At 38.3% G+C, this 24,183-nt stretch overlaps 1 protein-coding gene and 1 long non-coding RNA gene across 2 annotated transcripts in view; one reads left to right on the forward strand and one right to left on the reverse strand.

The window, feature by feature from the left end:
• LOC143746698 (kelch-like protein 29) overlaps window positions 1-16,701 on the forward strand; it is a 444,346-nt gene extending 427,645 nt beyond the window's left edge. The window contains exons 13-14 of the mRNA XM_077238693.1: window positions 8,068-8,212; window positions 12,209-16,701. Coding sequence (XP_077094808.1) covers window positions 8,068-8,212; window positions 12,209-12,392 — 329 coding nt within the window. The 3' untranslated portion in view covers window positions 12,393-16,701. The remainder of the gene's footprint in view (window positions 1-8,067; window positions 8,213-12,208) is intronic.
• Window positions 16,702-21,484: 4,783 nt separating this feature from the next.
• LOC143746359 (uncharacterized) lies at window positions 21,485-23,114 on the reverse strand. The gene is made up of 3 exons (XR_013206511.1): window positions 22,573-23,114; window positions 22,078-22,351; window positions 21,485-21,966 (listed from the first exon to the last, which is right to left on the reverse strand). It is a non-coding gene; the product is annotated as an uncharacterized LOC143746359 (long non-coding RNA).
• Between the last annotated feature and the right edge of the window lie 1,069 nt (window positions 23,115-24,183).

Here is a 24,183-nt window from a genome sequence, read left to right on the forward strand (position 1 = left end):
TGACTTATAAAGCATACGAGCTACTTTTATGGTGCTTTTTTGTTTATTGTATGTTCTTTTCTGAGCTGGAAAGGCATCATATGGGTTGCTGTTCATAGCTTCTGCATGATTCACCTTTTAGTTCCACAAAATAAAAAACAGCATACAGGTTCAGAACTCTTAACAGTTTTACTCTATCAGTAAATAATGTTAGAGTTGTCATTTTTGGAGAGTCAACTATTCCTTTTTGCATGGAACCAGACCAGTGGAACGTGAATAATATTTTACTGTCTGACATGTCACTTGAGACTCCTTCAAAGGTTCAAATATTGAAATCAGAGTTTGGTTATGGCGTTGTATCAGCGAAAGGGAGATATGAATGCTTCTGACATTCAACTTTGCAGCCGAAAGCAAACATTCATTTGCACACATGCAACTTTAAAAACACTTTTGTGACCCACTAGGTCAAACATGCATGTAAGAAGGAACATGATATTTTGATTGTTTTGAAGGGCTTGAGTGTTCTGGAAAGGTCGGTGTAGATGTCAAGTGTTGCAGGTATTCTTGCACCAGCGGATAATGAACTGTTGAGGGTTTCGGCCGGTAACGTCATCTCAGCCTGGGTGCTTATTGACTTTGATGTTGCCATGGACTGTGAGGCTCTTATTGATTTTTATATCACTATGGACATAGTGGCCCAGGGATCATATGTTTATTGCAGCTGTGTTTGTGTAAGAACCAGCAAAGTCTCAAATACAAAGCTCCTCAGTCTTCATTGTCTTGTTATTTAGCTTATTCCTCAATCGATAAAGCCATGGAAACGGTCAACAGTAATAAAGCAACTAAAACCCCTTTGAAGCATATTAAAATGGCCTAGTAGTAATTGCAGCGTAGGACAGTACAGCTTAGAGGTTGAAGAGATAGGTAGGTAGCAAACATTTTGCTGGTTCAAACCCAAAGACTAGAACACAATTGTACCCTTGATAAAGACTATTAACCTCGTAAGTATTATAAAGTGTCTGCTACACTTGACCAAAAGTCTGGAATCAGTAAGATTTATTTTTTAGTTAATACTTTTATTCATCAAAAAATTAAAGGGGCCATATGACGCTATTTTAAAAGTTTATTATTTTGTTTATTGGGTAAATAGTATAGGTTAACATGCTTTAATGTAAAAAAAAAAAAAAAAGATTTTTTTTCCATACTGTACATTATTGCTGCTCCTCTATTCCCAGTCGGAAATGATATGATTTCTACAAATCCCTTCCTTTTGTTTTGATTGGCCAACAGACCCAGTGAATTGTGATTGGCCAAACACCTCAAGCATTTGTTGGAAATGTAATGCTGTAGTCTTTGTAGGCCTATATAGCCGGTGTTGTAATCTCCCAGTTTCAGGAAGCTGTCCTCTGTAAAATTCACTGTGCACAAGCAAGCTTTTGGTTTGTACTGCTCAAGAACACCTAAATAAATCTTTACCTTCCTAATTCCATCCGTTTTTGGAAGGCCTAACAAAGTGATTTTGCTTTTACATCCAAACAAAGTGTCTCCGGGACATGACGACAACACTACAATTCACTGAAGCATTGTCTTTTTTCTTTGCGTATGCCTTCAGCATACTTATTTACTAATATTTCACATTGTGAAGTAGGGGTTCGAGGTAATAATATCTGGATCTTGATCAAGGCGTTTTAGGCAGGAATCTGTGTTCTCTGTTAGATAGACTAAATCTCTTTTTGGAAGACTGAGCTTTGTAACTTTGCAGATCATATACATGCATAAACAGAAACATTTCACACTAAAGGAAAAGGAAAACATTAAAAAGCATCATGTTACCCCTTTAATTAATTGATTATGAGTTACTTTTATACTGTTACAAAAGATTTCTATTACAAATAAATGCTGTTCTTTTGTACTTTCTATTCATCAAATAATCCTTTAACAAAAATAGCATTTTATTTAATTGTATGTATGCGAGGAAAAAAAGTTAGTGTATAGATATATAAAAATAGATTTTTATAAAAATATACATTTTACTTAAAACTATACCTTAAAAACAATCTTAAATACACAAAAATTCCCATGCACTGCAAGAAAATAAACTCTTTCCCCACCATTGATGGAAATTTTCGTAACTTATGAGACAACACTTCCCAGCATTCACTGTTGTGTGGTAGGGGGTGCTATTACACATCTTCTGAAAGAGTACTGTATCTCCTGATCAAAACACAGGTGAAGCAGAAACAAGTGATATTATATGTTAGCAAGATGCATAGCCTATGTAAAATAACACGATCATCAACATTAAACCGCATACAAATCAAAACTGTATTACCGAATGAAATGCCAAACCAGGACGAGCTTTAGGAGTGTGAAACCATTGAGGGTGTTGATGAACTCGATCTACTCAATCTACTGCATCTATGTTCTGTACATAGTTCTGAATCCGATCTGGATGTGGTCTTTGACAAAAACATACAACAAAATATTTTAGGGGCCTTGAAAATTTCGTGAAAATTATCAAAAATACTGGCGGTGATTGGCAACTTAAAAAAAACAAGTCTTAAGGATGTAACGAAAACCTGGGTCAGGCTTTGGGGATATGTATATCAAAAAAGGGATAAATCGTTGCCAATCTGTATGAACGACTGAATACATCGGATTTATCATCCCACATATTGGCAAAAATAGATCAATTATATATATCAAATCATAACGAATTATGATTCAACATTCCTCTACAAATTGTCCAGAATATATAGGTTCCCAGGATAACTTCTAAGGGAATTAATTCGTCATCGAATTGTTGCTTGTTGCTTTGGATCGTATATACATTAAACGCGTGGTAACTCATCTCTGTGAAGCTCGGTGTCTTGTTGCCTGTTGAACCTCTGGGTGTCATAAAATTGTCACCCGAATCGTCTATTGCACACTGGCCGGAGCCTAATGCGTAATTTGCCTCGATGAGTTCACAGGCTAAACGCTTTGTGATTTCAGAAGGAATGTGCATTCATATGTGTTCAGATGAACGACCCATGATTTATACCCTAAAAGGATGTATGCAATGTTGCTTCTGAAGTAATTACATCTTATTTTTAAGGATTTTTAGATATTTTAACTTGAAAAATATATAAAAATAATTTAGAATAGTATTTTGTGTGGTTCACTGAACACTGAACAACAGTAAGATCTGCCATGGAGAAGCTTCATATGAGTGATTTGGTCAGTCGGCAGTAAGAGTATGGTCTCTCAGTTGACAGTCAGTGATCTGCCTAATCTTCCCACATTTAACTCGGTTTAAAAGTTAACTGCTGGCCACTTTATTCGGTGCACCTTGCTAATACCGGGTTGGATCCGCTTTTGCCTTCAGAACTGTATTAATTCATTGTGGCATAGATTTAGCAAGGTGCTAGAAACATTTCTCAGAGATTTTGGTCCATATTGACATAATACATTTACATTTATTCATTTAGCTGACGCTTTTATCCAAAGCGACTTACAATTGCTATATTTCAGAGGTCGCACGCCTCTGGAGCATCTAGAGGTTAAGTGTCTTGCTCAGGGACACATTGATGTCTCATAGTGGATTCGAACCCGGGTCTCTCACACCAAAGGCATGTGTCTTATCCACTGCGCCATCGCCACCCCGCGCAATAATAGCTTCAAATAATAGCTTTGTCAGCTGCACTTGCAAATCTATTAGATTGAGATCTGGTCACTGTGTCAGGGTAGGATCCAAGGAGTATGGATCCATGCTTTCATGTTTACACCAAATTTTAACCCTACCATCTGAATGTCGCCGCAGAAATTGAGACTCATCAGACCAGCCAGCGCTTCTCCAGTCTTCTATTGTCCAATCTTGGTGAGGCGGTGTGAATTGTAGTCTCAGTTTCCTGTTCTCAGCTAAAAGGAGTGGCACTCGGTGAGATCTGCTTTTGTTGCCCATCTGCTTCAAGGTGTAGCAAATGCATTATTTGAGTTACTGTTGCCTTTCTATCTGCTTGAACCAGTCTAGCCATTCTTCTCTGACCTCTGGCATCAACAAGGCATTTTCGACCACAGAACTGCTGCTCACTCTATAATTTCTCTTTTTCGGACGATTCTCTGTAGAACCTAGAAATAGTTGTGCGTGAAAAACCAAGTAGATCAGCAGCCCGTCTGACACCAGCAACAACAATGCCACCTTCAAAGTCACTTAAATCACCTTTCTTCCCCATTCCGATGCTCAGTTCAGAACTTTAGCAGATTGTCTTGCCTTTGTCTAAATGCCTTAATGCATGTGATTGGCTGATTAGATATTTGCGTTACCGAGCAGTTGAATACACCTAATAAAGTGGCCGGTAAATGTATGTGTATATATAGGGCCTTTCAAACCAGATGGAATTACCCGTTTTGTGGCGTGTTCGTACCGCGGGAACTAGGAACGATTTTAGTTCTAGGAACTCCTTTTGGGGGAACTAAATTTGCTCCTACTTCAGATTAGGGTCTAACCCAGCAAAACAGGAACTACCAGTGACATTAGTGTACGCTGATTGGCTGAACACACGCAAAACACCTCTCGCCATTTGAAAAAAAAAAAAGCTGTGTACACAGGTTATTGTCAAATCAAGTCACCTTTATTTATATAGGTCGTTTTACAATACAGATTGTTTCAAAGCAGCTTTACAGTGATAACAGGAAAATAATGCAACAAAGTTTCTTTCTGCTGTAAAGCAGATCTTGAAGGAAATCGCTTCATGGTCCAGCTTAAGTAAGTTCAGTGATGGTTCATTTTTGTTGTAAAAAAGATATGAATTTAGTTAATTTATATATACAGGTCCTTCTCAAAAAATTAGCATATTGTGATAAAGTTCATTATTTTCCAAAATGTAATGATACAAATTAAACTTTCATTTATTTTAGATTCATTGCAAACCAACTGAAATATTTCAGGTCTTTTATTGTTTCAATACTGATGATTTTGGCATACAGCTCATGAAAACCCCAAATTCCTATCTCAAAATATTAGCATATCATGAAAAGGGTCTCTAAACGAGCTATTAACCTAATCATCTGAATCAACTAATTAACTCTAAACACCTGCAAAAGATTCCTGAGGCTTTTAAAAACTCTCAGGCTGTTTCATTACTCAAAACCGCAATCATGGGTAAGACTGCCGACCTGACTGCTGTCCAGAAGGCCATCATTGACACCCTCAAGCAAGAGGGTAAGACACAGAAAGAAATTTCTGAACAAATAGGCTGTTCCCAGAGTGCTGTATCAAGGCACCTCAGTGGGAAGTCTCTGGGAAGGAAAAAGTGTGGCAAAAAACGCTGCACAACGAGAAGAGGTGACCGGACCCTGAGGAAGATTGTGGAGAAGGACCGATTCCAGACCTTGGGGGACCTGCGGAAGCAGTGGACTGAGTCTGGAGTAGAAACATCCAGAGCCACCTTGCATAGGCGTGTGCAGGAAATGGGCTACAGGTGCCACATTCCCCAGGTCAAGCCACTTTTTAACCAGAAACAGCGGCAGAAGCGCCTGACCTGGGCTACAGAGAAACAGCACTGGACTGTTGCTCAGTGGTCCAAAGTACTTTTTTCGGATGAAAGCAAATTTTGCATGTCATTCGGAAATCAAGGTGCCAGAGTCTGGAGGAAGACTGGGGAGAAGGAAATGCCAAAATGCCTGAAGTCCAGTGTCGAGGAACCCACAGTCAGTGATGGTCTGGGGTGCCATGTCAGCTGCTGGTGTTGGTCCACTGTGTTTAATCAAGGGCAGGGTCAATGCAGCTAGCTATCAGGAGATTTTGGAGCACTTCATGCTTCCATCTGCTGAAAAGCTTTATGGTGATGAAGATTTCATTTTTCAGCACCTGCTCACAGTGCCAAAACCACTGGTAAATGGTTTACTGACCATGGTATTACTGTGCTCAATTGGCCTGTCAACTCTCCTGACCTGAACCCCATAGAGAATCTCTGGGATATTGTGAAGAGAAAGTTGAGAGACGCAAAACCCAACACTCTGGATGAGCTTAAGGCCGCTATCGAAGCATCCTGGGCCTCCATAACACCTCAGCAGTGCCACAGGCTGATTGCCTCCATACCACACCGCATTGAAGCAGTCATTTCTGCAAAAGGATTCCCGCCCAAGTATTGAGTGCATAACTGAACATAATTATTTGAAGGTTGACTTTTTTTTTTTTTATTAAAAACACTTCTTTTATTAGTCGGATGAAATATGCTAATTTTTTGAGATAGGAATTTTGGGTTTTCATGAGCTGTATGCCAAAATCATCAGTGTTAAAACAATAAAAGACCTGAAATATTTCAGTTGGTTTGCATTGAATCTAAAATATATGAAAGTTTAATTTTTATCATTACATTATGGAAAATAATGAACTTTATCATAATATACTAATTTTTTGAGAAGGACCTGTATATAGCCACTCTGAAGAAAACAGTGATGTCATCGTCCAGCTCATATCAGTCATATAATGGTGTCAATGCAGGCAGATCAATAATATTGTTGAATATTAAATGTCCCCCACTAAGCAAGCCAAAAGCCAAAGGCGACGGTGAAAAGAAACCAAAACTCCATCAGGTGACAGAATGGAGAAAAAAACCTTGGGAGAACCCAGGCTCAGTCGGGGGCCAGTTCTCCTGTGGCCAATGAACGAACAGTTTATGATTATGATTCAGGGAGCATTACAGGTCAGAAGTCAGATTGGATTGGAACATTCAGAATATTTTTTCAGTTCCATCTGGATGAAGATTCGGAGTCATCACGCCAGAATGGAGACGAGTTTGTTGAGGATCAGTGCCACTGGCTGATTATAGCCAATATATTTACTCCACAAACTAACTCTACGAACACAGTGATAGATGGACCTCTCAACCTTTACGCTAAGGACAAAATCCAACTGTAACTTTGGACCAAGCAAAACATGATTATGTATTATGATACATGTATTATGCCGCATATATATATATATATATATATATATATATACTCTCTCATTGGCGACATTATTAGGTACCACCTTTCCAACTACTCGTTAATGAAAAAAAAAAAAAAAATTTAATAATAATAAGTGTGTGTGTGTGTGTGTGTGTGTGTGTGTGTGTGTGTGTGTGTGTGTGTGTGTGTGTGTGTGTGTGTGTGTTTTTGAAAGAATTTCAATTTTTTTTATTGATTTATTTTTATTGTGAGGTAAAACATGACCGGGTTCTTAACAAGTTTTTGTGAGATTTACTCTTGGACTGTGGTAATCTCCTCATATTTGTCTTGTACTTAGGGCACTGCTTAGCTTTGATAGATTAAGTGAAATCAAATATTTCTCTTGTTTAGTTTTCAGTATTGCTCATTGCACATGGATCTGCAAGCACGCTTTTATTTCTGACCATTATTTGTTAACCTTCCCTCCGCCTTTCTCTATTCTTTTTACATTATCCGTAATATCTGTTCTTCCCGGGAGGTCTCACTCCAAATCTGAAAGGCTCAAGATTTAATTAGCTCAATGTTCTCGCGTCTCTCTTCAGCGGCTGAGGTTGATGTCACAGCTGCTGGGTTGAATGTGAATTAAATTAAATTATTTGCCACTCATCAATTATTTATGTGTTTTCTCCTGCTTGATTACTTAAATCAAAGAAGTTAACCGTATTCATGCCAACATAATGTGCTTGAACAGGGCTATTGATTTACATTTGGACAGTTGACAGAATGACCCCAGATGTTACTCTAATACTTGTATATTGTTGAAATTAATAATCTATTCAGGTGCCTTTCTTAATGAATGAAACGTAATAAACCCGTAAAAATTGCTTGTCTCTATTCTAAAATGTGCGTTGTAATCTTGTTTACAAGTTAATTTGAGGTGTGATGCATTTACAAGAGATTCTTCTGAAGCAACATACAATAATTTAACCTTATTTACTTTAATATGCGTTTCTGGTCTTATTGTGAATGATTCATCAGTGCACATTATTCCAGAAGGGGAAAAATCGTCATGATCTTTCATTCACGTTTACATCTTTGCATGCTGGATATTCCTGACCTTATGGACTTAAAATGGATTAGTGGTGACTTCTGTTTTATTTTGCCATTGTTCAGATAACAAATACGCCCCGGCTGTGACTCTGAATGGATATGTCTTCATTCTGGGAGGAGCATACGCCAGAGCCACCACCATCTACGACCCCAAGAAAGGGAACATCAAAGCAGGACCCAACATGAACCACTCCAGGCAGTTCTGCAGGTAAAACCAGCATGTTAACCACAAATGAGTCTGAAAATTAAGCTGCAGACCATCATCAGTCCTTGGAGAAAACTTGATTGAGAGTTTTTCAGCTGTAAGAAAAGTTAGTTAGTCATGGTTACTTAAAAACATTCTTGTGCATTCATGGTTCTTTGAATACAGCTGAATAGATATTTAGTGCATAAGTCTGCCACATCCAGCCAATAAATTAGTCTAGTCAACTACTGATTTCTTGTTCAGTAAATTTTCTAGTAAGACAATACATTTATCTGTCATTTTGAATGTATATTCTAGCAATAATGTCAAGTTACCTTTATTTATATAGTACTTTATACAATACAAATTGTTTCAAAGCAGCTTTACAGTAACAAACTGGAAAATAAAAATCAATGATGCAAACAGAATTTAATTCTGCTGTAAAGAATCTCTAAAAAATGAATAGTGTCTTTATTCAGCTGAAGTCAGTTCAGTGTTGAACAAAGCATTTCAAATCAAACGATATTAAAACAAATGTCCAGCAAACTTACAACCCACAACATTTCAGCAATATTTTTTTATTTCAAATTCTTTGTGCACACAACTGTGTTTGCCTAGTTTGGACAACATTTGAGGGAAGAATGTTGGTGTAACATGGTCTTTATATAGTTTCAAGCACTTTATTAGTCAAAAAGGTCCCTAGACTAGGAAATAAGTTTACTACAGATATGAATTATACCTCAAGTCACGTGTCTTGTTGAGGATAGTTCATATGAACACCTTGCAATACCTCATAGTAGCAAGTTTTGCACTGACAAGCACCACTTTTCTTCAGATTAAATGTTCCGTTTATTGTCACGGTTAGAGTCTTTTTGGTTTTAGTTAATCAAAAAGCGTTCTTGATGCTTGCTTTTTAAAGCCTTTTTTAATCGTATCTTATACCATGGTCTGTCTGAGTACATGATTCTGATTGACTGGAAGGTGTGCAATAAAACCGTTTAATGCAGTTCCAAGTCAGTTCAATCACCGCTCTGTATTACTGCGCTGTTCTCATTGAAGTGCGCACACACACGTCACTTGCTGTCACACGCTGCACACAATAAACAGGAGCACAGAAACTTGTCAACACTGCCCTGTGACTTTTATTAAAAAATTTACTTTGCTACTAAATTTAACTATTTTAATGCGCTACACATTCAAAATGCTTAAAATCCTTTAATGTACAGCTAGCCTTGGATTATCCTTTTTTACAGTACCCTACTCCAGCTGTCTAAAACGCGTTTGTCTTTAGGTTTTAGTGCTTTGACAGTTGTTTTTATGGTTTTTGAAGTTATTCATTTAGCAACATATGTATGTAATTGTTGCAGTTGCTTTTGAATATTCCAAAAAAGCTATTCTCACCACATAACTGCTAATGTTAATGAAGAAAATGAGCATTAACAACCATCCTCAAGTAAGTGCAGATGGATCAAGCTGAGAAAAGCACATTGTTAAAGTGATGTGTTCCAGTTTACACAAAAGCCTGCTCTATTTGCTATTTATTCGGTGTCCCCCAGGGTCGGGCTTTGGGCCCAATTTGCTTTCACTGCTGATTGCTATTCGCAGCAGAGGCAAAAATTATCTCAGCAGCAGATAAAGCACGAACGAGCCTCAGAACAATCGCTAGTGCATCACATCCCCCTAAAGCACAGACAGGCACCTTTTACACTTCTGCTGTGTATTTGCGATACAAATATGTTTTCCAGAAACGACATGTCAGTTACAGTCACACTCGCATGAGTTTCCGCATTAACATTTTGAAACATGTCAAGGGCTTGAAATTAATACGGCCCAAGAGAAGATTAGTAGGTAGATGATTTGTCTCATCCAACAGTTTTACAATGCAAAGACTTTATATAAGATGGCAAATGGAAACATAATCTTTATCATTATGCTTATGTATGTGGTAAGAAATCCAGAAATTTTTTTAAAATAACTAGGGTCAAGAATCTGAGTGAATGAAATGATTCTGGTGCCAATTCACAACTCAAACACTGCCAGAGTATTTTAGCACTTTCTTCTGTCCACATCTGAACAAAGAAACAAGAATTTGCATTAAGATTAATATGATTTAACCCCCTTGGTTTTGACAATTGGTTGTGTGCTCTGCTTAAAAGTGTACACAAATGCATTTTTTTGGCAGACGAACCCCTTTAACATCTTTTTTTTTTAAATCCCCTTGAGATTGTAAGTTAATATTTAGAAAATTGTATCAACACATTCACATGTTCACAGTTGTTATTGGTTTCATGACATGCAGGTAAAGAAATTATTAAATATTTTTTGTTGTTGTTGCTGCTGTTTTTAATTTAAAAGTATTTATTTTTTCTTTCATTTTAAATTATGTAATTAATTAATTAGCTGTTCATTAATAAACCACCTGCAGTTCCATCACAAACCTAATTTGGGACACAGTATGTTATGTTATGTTTATGCACTTAATGTTGATGACAAATAATGGAATATATTTTTCTTTATCTTTGTATTTTATATCAGTGTGGTACAAAAATAATCCTATTCCAATATATGTGATAAGCAATTAAAAATAGGCAGAATGCTTTACCTAAAATGTGTAATATGATAGATTATGTTAGTCAAGTCAAGTCAACTTCGCCATGCTACGTCGATAGTCACAGTTCAGCTCACGTAGCACGGCGTTTGTGGTTCGGCTGGTCGAGACTGTTTTCCAAAGATGGCAATTATAGAATGTGGCTAAAAAGTGTTTTGAGGTTATGATATTTTGCAAGAAACAAGTGAAAAGTCTTTATACACTAGCGTTATAATCTGATCTTTGGTTAAATTAAAACTAACGTTAAAACTGGGTACATTCGATTATCATGAAAACGCATCCCAGAGAGCGGTGGACTCTGTACCCATGTGTTTTTTAGCCCTAGGTTCATTTTTGGTCGGAATTGTCCTTTAATAGGGAGATAATGCAGTGTTGACAGAACCGGGCTAATAAGGTCATACTTCCTGGTTCTGGTAAGAACTCGAGCTGCTGCGTTTTGGAACAGCTGTAGTTTGTTTATTAAATGTGCAGGGCAACCACCAAGTAGAGCATTACAATAATCTAGCCTTGATGTCATGAACACATGAACTAATTGTTCCGAATTTTTCATTGAGAGCATATGACGTAATTTAGATATATTTTTAAGATGGAAGAATGCGGTTTTACAGATACTAGAAACGTGGCTTTCAAATGAAAGATTGGTATCAAAGAGCACACCCAGGTTCCTAACCGACGACAAAGGTTTGACAGAGCAGCCATCAAGTGTTAGACAGTATTCTAGGTTATTACGTGAGGACGTTTTTTGTCCAATAATTAGTTTTTTCAGAGTTAAGTAGTTCCAAATTACTAGTAATCCAGTTTTTTATATCAGCTATGCATTCTGTTAATTTTGTAAAATTACTTATGACGCAAAGTTACTAACTACAATCATTTTCATGTAATTTGTAATCGGTTAACAGACTACAATGTGTAAATAAAACAAAGATTATTGGTGTATGGTTTCCAAGAAAATACTATTTTAGTCTTTAGTAACGCAATGTGTTACTTGTGTAATTTGAGCAATTTATGAGTGTAAAATTTTTTGTTAAATTTTTTGTTTCAGTTTATTGTTAGGCTGAGAGTTGTCTAGTTTGATATTAGGTTTTTTTTTTATTAGTTTTTTATTAGTGTTATTTTTCTTGTTATATTTTATATTATTGTTATATTTTTTTATGTACCGTTTAAAAAATACGGTTAGGGTTTAAAGCACGGAGTGCTGAAAACCTATTGTAATTGTTAAGATTTTTATTATTGTTATTATTATTATTATTTGTTATTATTATTATTATATAAACTATTAATTAATTATTGTTTTTCCTCCAGTCAGGTACTATGTGGTTCTTTTATTTCTGTTTGTTTGTCAAAGTGAAAATCAATTTTACAAAGAAAGAAAGTGAGAAACTGAACCAGTTCTCTAATAACTTATTTTCCAGTGCGGTTGTCCTGGATGGGAAGATCTACGCGACCGGTGGCATTGTGAGCAGTGAGGGCCCGGCTCTGGGAACCATGGAGGCCTTCGACCCCTGTGCCAATGTGTGGACTCTGCAGCAGAGCCTGCCCTGCCCACTCTTTAGACACGGCTGCGTGGTTATTAAGAAGTACATTCAGAGCGGTTGACGCTGACACAGGCGAACACAACTCCACCGCCTCTAGCACAGGACACCCACTTTCCACATGCCCAGGATTACAGTATGTGCTGAAACAGAAGCCTCGCTCACTTTCTGACACCCACTCAGAATGTAGAAGCTAATCTTCTCTGCCGGGCGGAAACATGCCTTTGTGTAATATAGCGCACCTGACAGAGCTGTCGTTGATTTGATTCGTGGCTGTAGCCTTAATGCTATGTGGCCATTGGGATTGAACCTTTTTTCCCTTCTACATAATTCCTTTTTATCTACGTTTACAGATTTCTGACACATTTTTTGCATTGTTACCATTTTAATGTTTGCATAATGTTCATTTCATTTTTCTTACAGCAATACTGTAAATTGACACCGTCTGGTTTCAGTAATCCGTGTAATGGTTCACTCAGTCGTATAACTATTTCATCATATCCAATTCACAAGCACTTTTAAATTATGTAGGGGAGCAAAGGGTCAAAGTGCTTCTCTAAAAGTGCACTAAAACCTCATTTGACCCTTTGCTAAGCTCCGCCTGCCTTTGTTACTGTTGCTCACTCAGACATATTTGACAAGAATGGTGCAATTGTTAGTAAAAGGAGCTCATGAAGTGGTAAAAATGGATTGGATATTTTTCTTACGTGGGCTGGAATGAAGCGTGGCATTGCAGAGGTTCTTTTATCTGCCGTTTTTGATCCGAAACTGATAAATTACACAGTAAATTGATTAAAAACTGTGAGACTGTGAACAGAGACTGCCAAATTCTTACAATCACTGAAAAGAGGAAAGCAATTACAGCTGATCACATTAGTATACATGAGCAGAACCGCTACCAAATCAATATATGAGATGACATTTAAGAAAGTAAGAAACATACATTTATTTTGGAACAACAGTACACTGTAAAAAACATTATTCTTGATTAGTATTTTGACTTGCTTTCAGTTAAAATACTTAAAAATCTGGATGGTTGATACCAGATACATTTACTAAAGAAGCTAAATCTGTCAGTGCATTGCAAACAGAAGTAAAGTAAGAAGTAAGACAGAACGCGTATATGCAGTATTTACCTATATTCTTCTTAAGAAGATTTGTCTTGTTTTAAGATTTTTTTTAGATATGTATTTAAAAAATTCAAACTTAAGGTTATTTTTGGCAAGTTTTTTTCTTACGTCCTACATGTTGATTTGGGAATGAGTTTAATTTATTTAACTCAAGGTTTATTTAATGATTGGAAAATTAATTTAAAACTATTCAAACACTTGCATTACAATGGAATAAAAGCTTGTCTGCAAGCTCATGGTACACAGCAACAGTTGCTTAGGTAGGGCTGGCGAGGGGTCAATTATAACCAGGCCTGGAGAGAATCTGTCCTTTTTTGGGGAAGTTCGGGAATCAGTGGAATGGATTTGAAGTCAATATGAAACCGAGATTGATTGATTTTTATAGTGAATGATTCGCCAGGGCACATTATTATAATGAGAAATGTATTGTAATCTTTCATCCAAAGGGAATAACTTGAAACAACCTCTAACACTACTTTACTTTTCAGCTGACGTCATTATACTGCAATAATTCATTTTTTCATCACTACTTTATCTTGTTTTTCAATATAAACATTTAACATCTAAAGCTGCTTTCACATTACAGGCGAGTTTGTCGCTGCAGGCTAGCGGGGAGGTCGCCCGTGGGCGTTCCCACTACTGGTTGCCTAGTTATGTTTGTGAGTGACATTCATGGATGTTAGTCCATGTTGTAGAACAAATCTGTTTATTGCTGTTACAAACAAACATTTTGTAAGGAAAAGTCTAAATATAAATGGAATCAGTACATAAAATGCATAATACTAAAGATGAACGATAAACAGCGAGTGCTCTTTGCATTCGCTACTGTTTAACTGCAGCAAACGGGCAAATGCCTGAGTTCTATCTGAGTTCTGAGTTCACAAAACCATTCAGGCTCGGAGGCAGCAGAGCGAATACCACCGTATGTACAGAGACATCATAAATTATAGGACAGTTTCTGACTGCTAAAATGAGCTTCTCATTCTTATTGCCTTGGGCAGACTCTGTTCACGCGCACTCCACTGACTTCACTCCTAGTGGTTGTCGCTCCCGAAAGTCGCTCTTCATTTGCATAAAGTTGAACATATCTCAACTTTTTCACGTCGCTGGACACGCCCCATTCAGGCACCAATGGGCACTGTCGCTCGTGACGCCGGAAATCGCCCACCTTCCATTGAAATGAATGGTATCGTGTCGCTTTGTCGCTTGTAGTGTGGACGCAGCTGAAAGGGACTTGAAAAGCAAAATTTCATAAGTAAAAAAAAAACTTGTTTTCAGAGAATTTACTGTATCCTCTTGAATTAATTTTACTTTTCTTTCCCCCATTGGAAAGTTGTTTTATCCGGTTTTAAGCAAAAATTTATTTAGGAAGTTTAGTTTTTTTGTGGAAATTTAGGAAGGTTTATGCTTAAAACAAGAAAAAACAAATGGCAACAGGGAAAGTAAACATAAATAAACAGAAAGCAGGATATATTCTCTGCAAGTACTCCCTTCCAACCACCTGGCTCAATAATTCACCATCCCGTCAGTTCCTGAGGGATGAAATCAAGTCCTATATATTTTTTTCTCATTGTGTTTCAGTATGTAAAGTGTCACATCATGGAGGTAAAATGGTTTGCCAATGGTGTTTGATGTTGACTTTAAAAACTTTGGGGTGTGTGGGGCAGATTCCATCCCAGCCCAAAAACAAACCTGTGGCAACATTTCTGCGAAATGATAATACATTGCGTTGTTCACGTTTCGCAACAGTTTTAAAGTGAAATCCCCATTGAGTTGGGCTAAATGTTTGGGGCTAAGTGAATCTGGCACTGTTTTATTACATTGGTTTTGTACGTATCACCGCAGTTCTGAATTGTCAGAGTAAGTGGCGATTAAAGGTTAATGCTCCATCGCTTTTTAAAATAAAGAACACCTAGACTAAACCGTAAACCTACCCGATAGTGTTAACAAAAGCAAATGTGACATAAAAACACAATGCCTGAAGCAACCATGAAATTTTAGCTTGTTTCTATAAGTCTTTGAGCTCTTTTGTCGTAACTTGTGTTTCACAGGATTCGTACCAAAACGTTCTACATCGGAAGTACCAGCTGAGCTACCAAGCAAGCTTAGTATGTCAGAAAAACCAAACATATGAAACTAGTTATGTGATGCATACTCCAAAATGTATTGAAAATACAAATCATGCACTATGGTCTAGCAATGTTTAAAGGCTCAGGGAAGGATGAGGCAGGAATCAATGTAACTTTAATGACAAAATAAACAAACAACAAAATGAAAGTAAAAACAGCTGTCGTCAGTGAGGGCGACATAATAAAACACAACATAAATGTCCCAGGCTTGGTCCTCTCTCGTCTTGCACTGTCGTCACTCCTCCTTTTATCCTTACGGAGCTCCTCCGTGGGACTCAAGACCGGTGTGGCGCGCATGTGATGCTCATTAACCCTCGCACCACCGGCCTCGCTCCATTCCCACGGCTCTTGTCCCTGTCCTGCTTACCACATAGGCTAAAAAGTGTTTTGAGGTTATAATATTTTGCAAGAAACAAGTGAAAAGTCTTTATTAATCCATAATCTGCCCCTGTAATCATACATTTGTATGAAAAGGATTAAAAGTGATTGCTGTTTTACTCCCTCTAATGTTAATTTCGAATAGATTTCTGTTCTGCAGCGATATGTATGTATTGGTACATATTTTGCATTTTGCAGAAATGTTGCCACAGGTAAATTTTTCCAATGAGCCTGCAGATTCTGTCTGAGCCTGATTATAACGCACATGTGTACAAGTTTAACGATGTTAGTTTTATAATAAGAAACAATTCAAACACTGAAGAGTATATTTATATGAGATATACAGAGATGTAAAGACCTTCCCTTAACATGAGAAGAGGGCTTTTGAGTCTCTGCTCTTTCTGACATTATCCACTAAAAGACATTTAATTGGGGGAATCTTGGACCAGAAGGTGAAGCTGGGCTTGATCGCCTTGAACTGGGACTGATATGACATTTGCAGCTTGGATTTCTTTTCTTTTCTTTGGAACGTTTCACTCTTTTCTTGCACACAGCCAAAGCACAAAACATGTGAGACAGAGAGAGAACAGGAAGTGTTTGCCATTATTTCCTCTGCATTGCCAAACCACCAAGCGGTGAAACGCCGTCCAGCAGGGAGGACGATTCTCTGTACATGAAAGTAAGAAAAGTTTATTTTAGGAACTTTACATGTCAAACGGTTTCTAGACAAAATGTATAGTATGTTAAAGAAATGTTATGTACAAAACAAAAGCTGTTATCGTTTTAATTAATGATTGTGTTTCATCATTAATTAAAACAATAACACATATGCAAAATACAATGTGCATTCATTATGAAAATCACTGGTCTGGTTTATTTTGACAATATATGAGAGCAAATATGGGTTGTGAGATTTGGGAATCAAGGTGTGCTGTTACTTTTTACACCTGCTTGATGATAAAACAGATGAAAATCCCACAGACGCACGTTGAATAAGGCCATATCTAGGGACCGAAATATTGCAGGGAACTCATTTCAGGCGATACACAACTGCTCAGGGGTGTGTTTCCCGTACAACGACATAACTCGCTGCTTAAAGGTTGTATCAGCGATTTCAGGCCCAAAAATAAATGATCACATTAGTCTAATCTTTCCTACCGATCCGCTAGCTGCCCGCCCCATAAGCAGGCTGTCAAAAAAATTCGTCTCTGTAGGCAGCCTAGGTTCTGAGATCTGTACACAAAAACAAATGGGTACAACCACCACTCAGAATCAAAATAAACAGTGTTCCAACTTCCAACCAATCCCCGACAGGGGCGGGTGTTGTGAGGTTTTGCGCTCGCGCACGGCAGCAGGCGAAGAAACCAGCGTCTATTATATCAACGAACAAGAGAAATCGAACATGCCTGAGTCAATCCCCAAGAGGAGGATTAGGGCGAGGGAATACCATCGTGTTTATTCAAAGACACGAATAGTTATCGGGAAGACTTTTGAAAGGTGAAGAGAACTTAAAGAACTGAACTTTTTTAAATCGGACGCTGAGGTTGCACTGTTTCTTCTGGACAGGTGAGTAGCTGCTAGTGCTGACTTTTTTGGATGTGAACTGTGTGTGAAAATGTCTTTCTTGAAAAAAACAAAATGTGTGAAGCTCAACTAAACTTGGGTAGCTCTAGCTAACGTAGGCGAAACGGGAGGGAGGGAGGGGCGAGCTAACTTGGTTTGTTTGGGATCTCGCTTCAAACACAAACAGAAGTGACGTCACCCACAATTGCTGATTCAACCTTTAACTACCATAGTACGATGCATCGTTTAAGAAATCGACTAGCTAGTCACGGCTGATTCCCCAAACCATAGTCACAAATGTGTTGTTCAACCACGTTGGTTAATGATGCAGGTGGTGGAGTAATAACTTCTTTAAATAAATCCTTTTGAGATAGTTTTCAGATTATTGCTAGATTTTCTTATAAAATACAGACATCAGACAGAATCAGATTATTGCTGGATTTTGTTATAAATTACAGACATGGCATCTGAGGAATAATTTGGCTTTAAGTCAAGTCAAGTCACAGTTATTTATATAGCGCTTTTTACAATACATAGTTTCAAAGCAGCTTTACAGAGATACAGGAACATAATGCAAAAAAGTTTGTTTCCAGAAGAAAATAGCATCACAGTCCAGCTTAAGTAAGTTCAGTGATGTTTCATTTTTGTTATTAATTGAATTTGTTAAAAGCTATTAATTTAATTCATTTATATATATATATATATATATATATATATATATATATATATATATATATACAGGTCCTTCTCAAAAAATTAGCATATTCTGATAAAGTTCATTTTTTTCCATAATGTAAATTAAACTTTCATATATTTTAGATTCATTCCACACCAACTGAAATATTTCAGGTCTTTTATTGTTTTAATACTGATGATCTTGGCATACAGCTCATGAAAACCCAAAATTCACAAAAATCTCAAAAAATTAGTATATTTCATCCGACCAATAAAAGAAGTGTTTTTAATACAAAAAATGTCAACTTTCAAATAATTATGTTCAGTTATGCACTCAATACTTGGTCGGGAATCCTTTTGCAGAAATGACTGCTTCAATGCGGCGTGGCATGGAGGCAATCAGCCTGTGGCACCGCTGAGGTGTTATGGAGGCCCAGGATGCTTCGATAGCGGCCTTAAGCTCATCCAGAGTGTTGGGTCTTGCGTCTCTCAACTTTCTTTTCACAATATCCCACAGATTCTCTATGGGGTTCAGGTCAGGAGAGTTGGCAGGCCAATTGAGCACAGTAATACCATGGTCAGTCAACCATTTACCAGTGGTTTTGGCACTGTTAGCAGGTGCCAGGTCGTGCTGAAAAATGAAATCTTCATCTCCATAAAGCTTTTCATTAGATGGAAGCATGAAGTGCTCCAAAATCTCCTGATAGCTAGCTGCATTGACCCTGCCCTTGATAAAACACAGTGGACCAACACCACCAGCTGACATGGCACCCCAGACCATCACTGACTGTGGGTACTTGACACTGGACTTCAGGCATTTCCTTCTCCCCAGTCTTCCTCCAGACTCTGGCACCTTGATTTCCGAATGACATGCGAAATTTGCTTTCATCCGAAAAAAGGACTTTGGACCACTGAGCAACAGTTCAGTGCTGCTTCTCTTTAGCCCAGGTCAGGCGCTTCTGCCGCTGTTTCTGGTTCAAAAGTGGCTTGACCTGGAGAATGCGGAACCTGTAGCCCATTTCCTGCACACGCCTGTGCACGGTGGCTCTGGATGTTTCTACTCCAGACTCAGTCCACTGCTGCCGCAGGTCCCCCAAGGTCTGGAATCGGTCCTTCTCCACAATCTTCCTCAGGGTCCAGTCACCTCTTCTCGTTGTGCAGTGTTTTTTGCCACACTTTTTCCTTTCCACAGACTTCCCACTGAGGTGCCTTAATACAGCACTCTGGGAACAGCCTATTTGTTCAGAAATTTCTTTCTGTGTCTTACCCTCTTGCTTGAGGGTGTCAATGATGGCCTTCTGGACAGCAGTCAGGTCAGCAGTCTTACCCATGATTGTGGTTTTGAGTAATGAAACAGGCTGGGAGTTTTTAAAAGCCTCAGGAATCTTTTGCAGGTGTTTAGAGTTAATTAGTTGATTCAGATGATTATGTTAATAGCTCGTTTAGAGACCCTTTTCATGATATGCTAATTTTTTGAGATAGGAATTTTGGGTTTTCATGAGCTGTATGCCAAAATCATCAGTATTAAAACAATAAAAGACCTGAAATATTTCAGTTGGTGTGCAATGAATCTAAAATATATGAAAGTTTAATTTGTATCATTACATTATGGAAAATAATGAACTTTATCACAATATGCTATTTTTTTGAATATGCTAATTAGTGGTGGGCATAGATTAATTTTTTTTTATCTAGATGAATCTCACTGTAATCTTGGAATTTATCTAGATTAATCTAGATTAAAATGGCTCATTTGAAATCTGTCGAAGGCATTCAGAATATGTGTGCCACCCAAATAATTACTAAAAGTAGGCCTTTGAGAACGGGTTTCTCAAGCCATGTGGCACATTAGACCGGGGGCTCATCTCCTGTTTCCAAAATGCATCACAAACGGCTTGAGAAAGCTGTTCTACTATGATAATTGGTGATGAAAATAAATCAAGTTCAATCAGATGTACTTGTGTTTACTATTGGATACATCTTTACATCTAACTGACAGAGCTGTGCTGCTAGCCTCGGTTGCACTCAAACATAGTAGTTTAACATTACATCAGTGCTTGGCCCGGCAACTACCGCATTAGCTAAGGGATGCTTTGCGTTTAGGTGGTACTTGAGATTGTCCGCTGAATGTGTGGAACACTTTTCAGAGAAGTTAAGGTAACTTATTTTAGCACAATTCACACCCAGCGGTAATTCAGGAAAACAAAATCTCTGAATGCTCCACATGAAACTTTGGCCTTCCGACCTTAATAACATTGTGTCGATTTATTTTGGTTAATATGTGTGAGGGAGAGAGAGCAAGACAGCGCTTAGTGTGGAGAGGGTGAAGTCTTGTCTACACTTTCGCCTGGCTCCGAAGTGAGAGAGTGCGCACGCGACCGGGTCCCTCTCTCTCTCTCTCTCTCTCTCTCTCTCTCTCTCTCTCTCTCTCTCTCTCTCTCTCTCTCTCTCTCTCTCTCTCTCTCTCTCTCTCTCTCCCTCTCTCTCTCTCTCTGTCTCTCTCTCTTTCTCTCTCTCTCTGTCTCTCTCTCTCTCTCTTTCTCTATCTCTTTCTCTATCTCTCTCTCTTTCTCTCTCTCTCTCTCTCTCTCTCTCTCTCTCTCTCTCTCTCTCTCTCTCCTTGTGCGCATGTGCGGAGTGAGTGTTGTGAGGAGCGTGTGAGTGAGAACGCTGATGTGGTGAGAGTGAGCTTTTTCCTCTTTTTATTCCTGTTTTTCCCTACACTGTCTTTGTATAAGTATTTATTGTTGATTGTTGACAGTTCAATCTGTGCTCAAAACTGAACTATGTTGTCAAATCGTGCCCCGAGTCAATCAAAATTAAAAACACTACTGAACAGTCACTAAACACTACGTAGAAAAATAGAAAACACAATGCTCAGTACATGAAGCTGGAGAAATAAATGTTTATTGTTCACTGTAGGCTAAATGCATGTTGCAAAACAAAAAAAAACTGTGCATTTAGCACTTGTACAAAAAGACAAAACAGAAATCTTGTGTATTTACACATAGCACTTGTAAAAACAAACAGAAATCTTATGCGTTTGCCACTTGTGTACAGTAAGTGTGTGTGTGTAAAAATAAAGTACAAAAATATACAAATAAGTGCATTACTCAGCCACAGCATCATGTCTCCGTACTGGGTCAGGCCACAGGACTTCATCCACATCACAGGCCACATTTTGTCTGGCCAGGCAACGGGAGAAAAACCCCCTGGCATGCCGTATCCAGGCTTGGCGTGCCTCCACACCGATGTCACCACAGGCAAGTCCCATGGCTTGCAGGAGATTTACCCTGGTGTAAGGTTGGCGTTCATATACCTTCCACCGCCATGAGGAGAAGAATTCCTCAATGGGGTTTAGGAAAGGGGAGTACGGTGGAAGGCAAAGATTGATAAAACCTTGGTTCATATTGAACCACTCTCTACCCTGGAGGGCTCTGTGAAAACTCACATTGTCCCAAACAACAACATAGATGGGATGCTCATCCTGCTGCCCTAACAGAGCATCTCGCATGTGATTGAGGGAAATCAGGAGCTGGTGAGTGTTGTAGGGCCCCAGGTTGGCATGATGGTGGACAACCCCATGATTGCTGATGGCAGCACATAATGTGACATTGCCACCACGCTGCCCAGGAACACCAACAATGGCCCGATGGCCAATCACATTACGGCCTCTCCTTCTCCTTTTGGTGAGATTAAACCCAGCTTCATCCATGTAGATGTATTCATGGGGTCTTTCCATTGCATCCAGTTGAAAAACCCTCTCTAGAAATAGATATAGTTTTGTAAGTGATATGGAAAAAGTGATTTAGGCCACTACAGTAAATCACAACTTAGAGTAATCAACATTGAATGTGTCTGGATATATGCCAACCTGTACATACTGGAATCTTTGCTCTTTGATTCTGTCTGAGTTGCGATCAAATGGCACTCTGTATAGCGGTTTCATGCGCAGTTGTTGCGCTTGAGGACACGATCAACAGTAGAGAGGCTGACACTGTTGATACCCTCAAAATTTACATGGTCCTCAATGATCTTTTGCTGAATTTCACTCAGTTTAATGGCATTGTTCTCACGGACCATATCAACAATTAGGGTCTCTTGGTGTGTGGAGGATTAGTGACCCCCCATGTGGCAGTCTTTCAATTCTACAAAAATAGAACATGGAGTTACAAAAAATATACATGGAATACCAGGCCTACAAACAGTTAGACCAACCCTCCATTACAATTCTACAGTACATTGGTACAGTGATGTACTGAAACATATATTTACTTACAGTATACTGTGGTACAGTATATAGTATGTCATACAGTAATTGCTGTCAACATTTACATACTGTATTATAATGTCAAAAAAAGGTAATTACCTGTTCTCTTCTCTAAATCTTCAGATTATGGTGGACACAGTGAGTCTACTGATGTTTGGTTGTACCCTTTGTCCAGCCTCCCCCATGCTCATACCATGGACAAGAACATGGTCAATCACAGTAGCTCTGATTTCATCAGATATTACTGTTCTTTGTCTTCGCTGACCACCTCGACCTCCTCTCACACGAACTCTTCCTCTCAGATTTCTGTCCATTGTAGGGCCTCACAAACCAGTGCTCTCTGAACTTGCTTACTGTATATGTCCCTCACATCATTAGCCACAAGTGTGATCAATTTTGAGTTGTTGTGTTCAAGCGGTGACACCTTTGCTTTAATTGTGTTTGACTTTTGTCACCTGTGCTCACCATTATGCAGCACGGGTGCATCACAATGAAAATGTGTTGGCAAGTTGTGTCTAAACAGGTGAAAAGTGCTTATAGTTTTGCCAAAAGAGTGATTGATTCAATCAGTGGGTTCAGGCAACTGAGCATTTGGTTCAGACAATAGGGTTTAGTGTTTTAGCAATTGAGAAAAACTGTAAAAACAGAGTTGTCTAGGCATGGCAAAATAATGTCGCAAATGAAAAAAATACCGCTTGGTTGCAAGTCTCCATTGCTCAGGCATGTTGTTTGTTTTAGACGGCAAGTGTATATGATTTTAAACAGCGGCGAAGATGAAATGAATGTGGCGTTCAAATTTCGAATTGACGGATTTGATTACGTAATTTTTGCATCTTCTGATACAATGAAGTGTTTTGACTGTGGCAAAGAAGGTCACACCAAACAAGTGTGCCCTGGAAGGGCTGAAGGTGCGGGTGCTGGTTTGTTGACCAATGAAAATGCCGGTAGCAGTAATGTGGAGCAGACTAGCGCTGACAATGTAATGATGAATGCGCGAAAAGAGGGGGAAGATGGTGATACTAGCAGGACTGTTGTTGTTAGAGGGGTTGAGCGTGAGGAAAGTAGGGATGTTGCTTCAGGAGGTGTGGAAAGTACAGAAAATGAGAATGAAAGTGAAATTATGGTTACAACCGATACTGTTATAGCTGCAGCTGAAAGTTTTTTTAGCTGAGGAGAATAATACTGACTTTGAAAAGGATTGAGGCTTTATTTAAAGCTCCTCCTAGTAAGAGGAAACGTGCTAGGAAATCCCCAAAGAAAACAAATGATAAAGTGATGGTTAAACAAGCTGATGAAACTGAACACAGTGCAATGGATGATTCTGATAGTGAGGCTGTAGATGGTAACAATGAGAAGGGTCAAAAAAGTTATTCTTTTGTAAAATTAAGAAGTTTCTTACAAAAGACAAAGAATATGAAGAATGTCCAGGTTGTAGATTACTTCCCCGATAGGAAAGCATTCATTGAATCAGCCGTGATGTTAATGAGGGGAGAAGGTGAAGAACGATTCACAGTACAGGAGATATATAGACTGAAGAAATTTGTTTCTAAAGTGAAATTGGAATTAAAGATTGAAGATGGATTTGAAACTACATAGGTGTCTTTTTCTTAAGTTATTGTGTGTTTCTGTATGTTGTTTAAACCTATGCAATCAAATGAGTGCAATAAAAGTGGGCACCCTTAACTTGAATGGTGCTAAAGATATTCAAAA

This window comes from Siphateles boraxobius, unplaced genomic scaffold (assembly GCF_051911475.1).
Source record: "Siphateles boraxobius isolate OS27281-9 unplaced genomic scaffold, OSU_SipBor_1 22, whole genome shotgun sequence".
Lineage (NCBI taxonomy): Eukaryota > Metazoa > Chordata > Actinopteri > Cypriniformes > Leuciscidae > Siphateles > Siphateles boraxobius.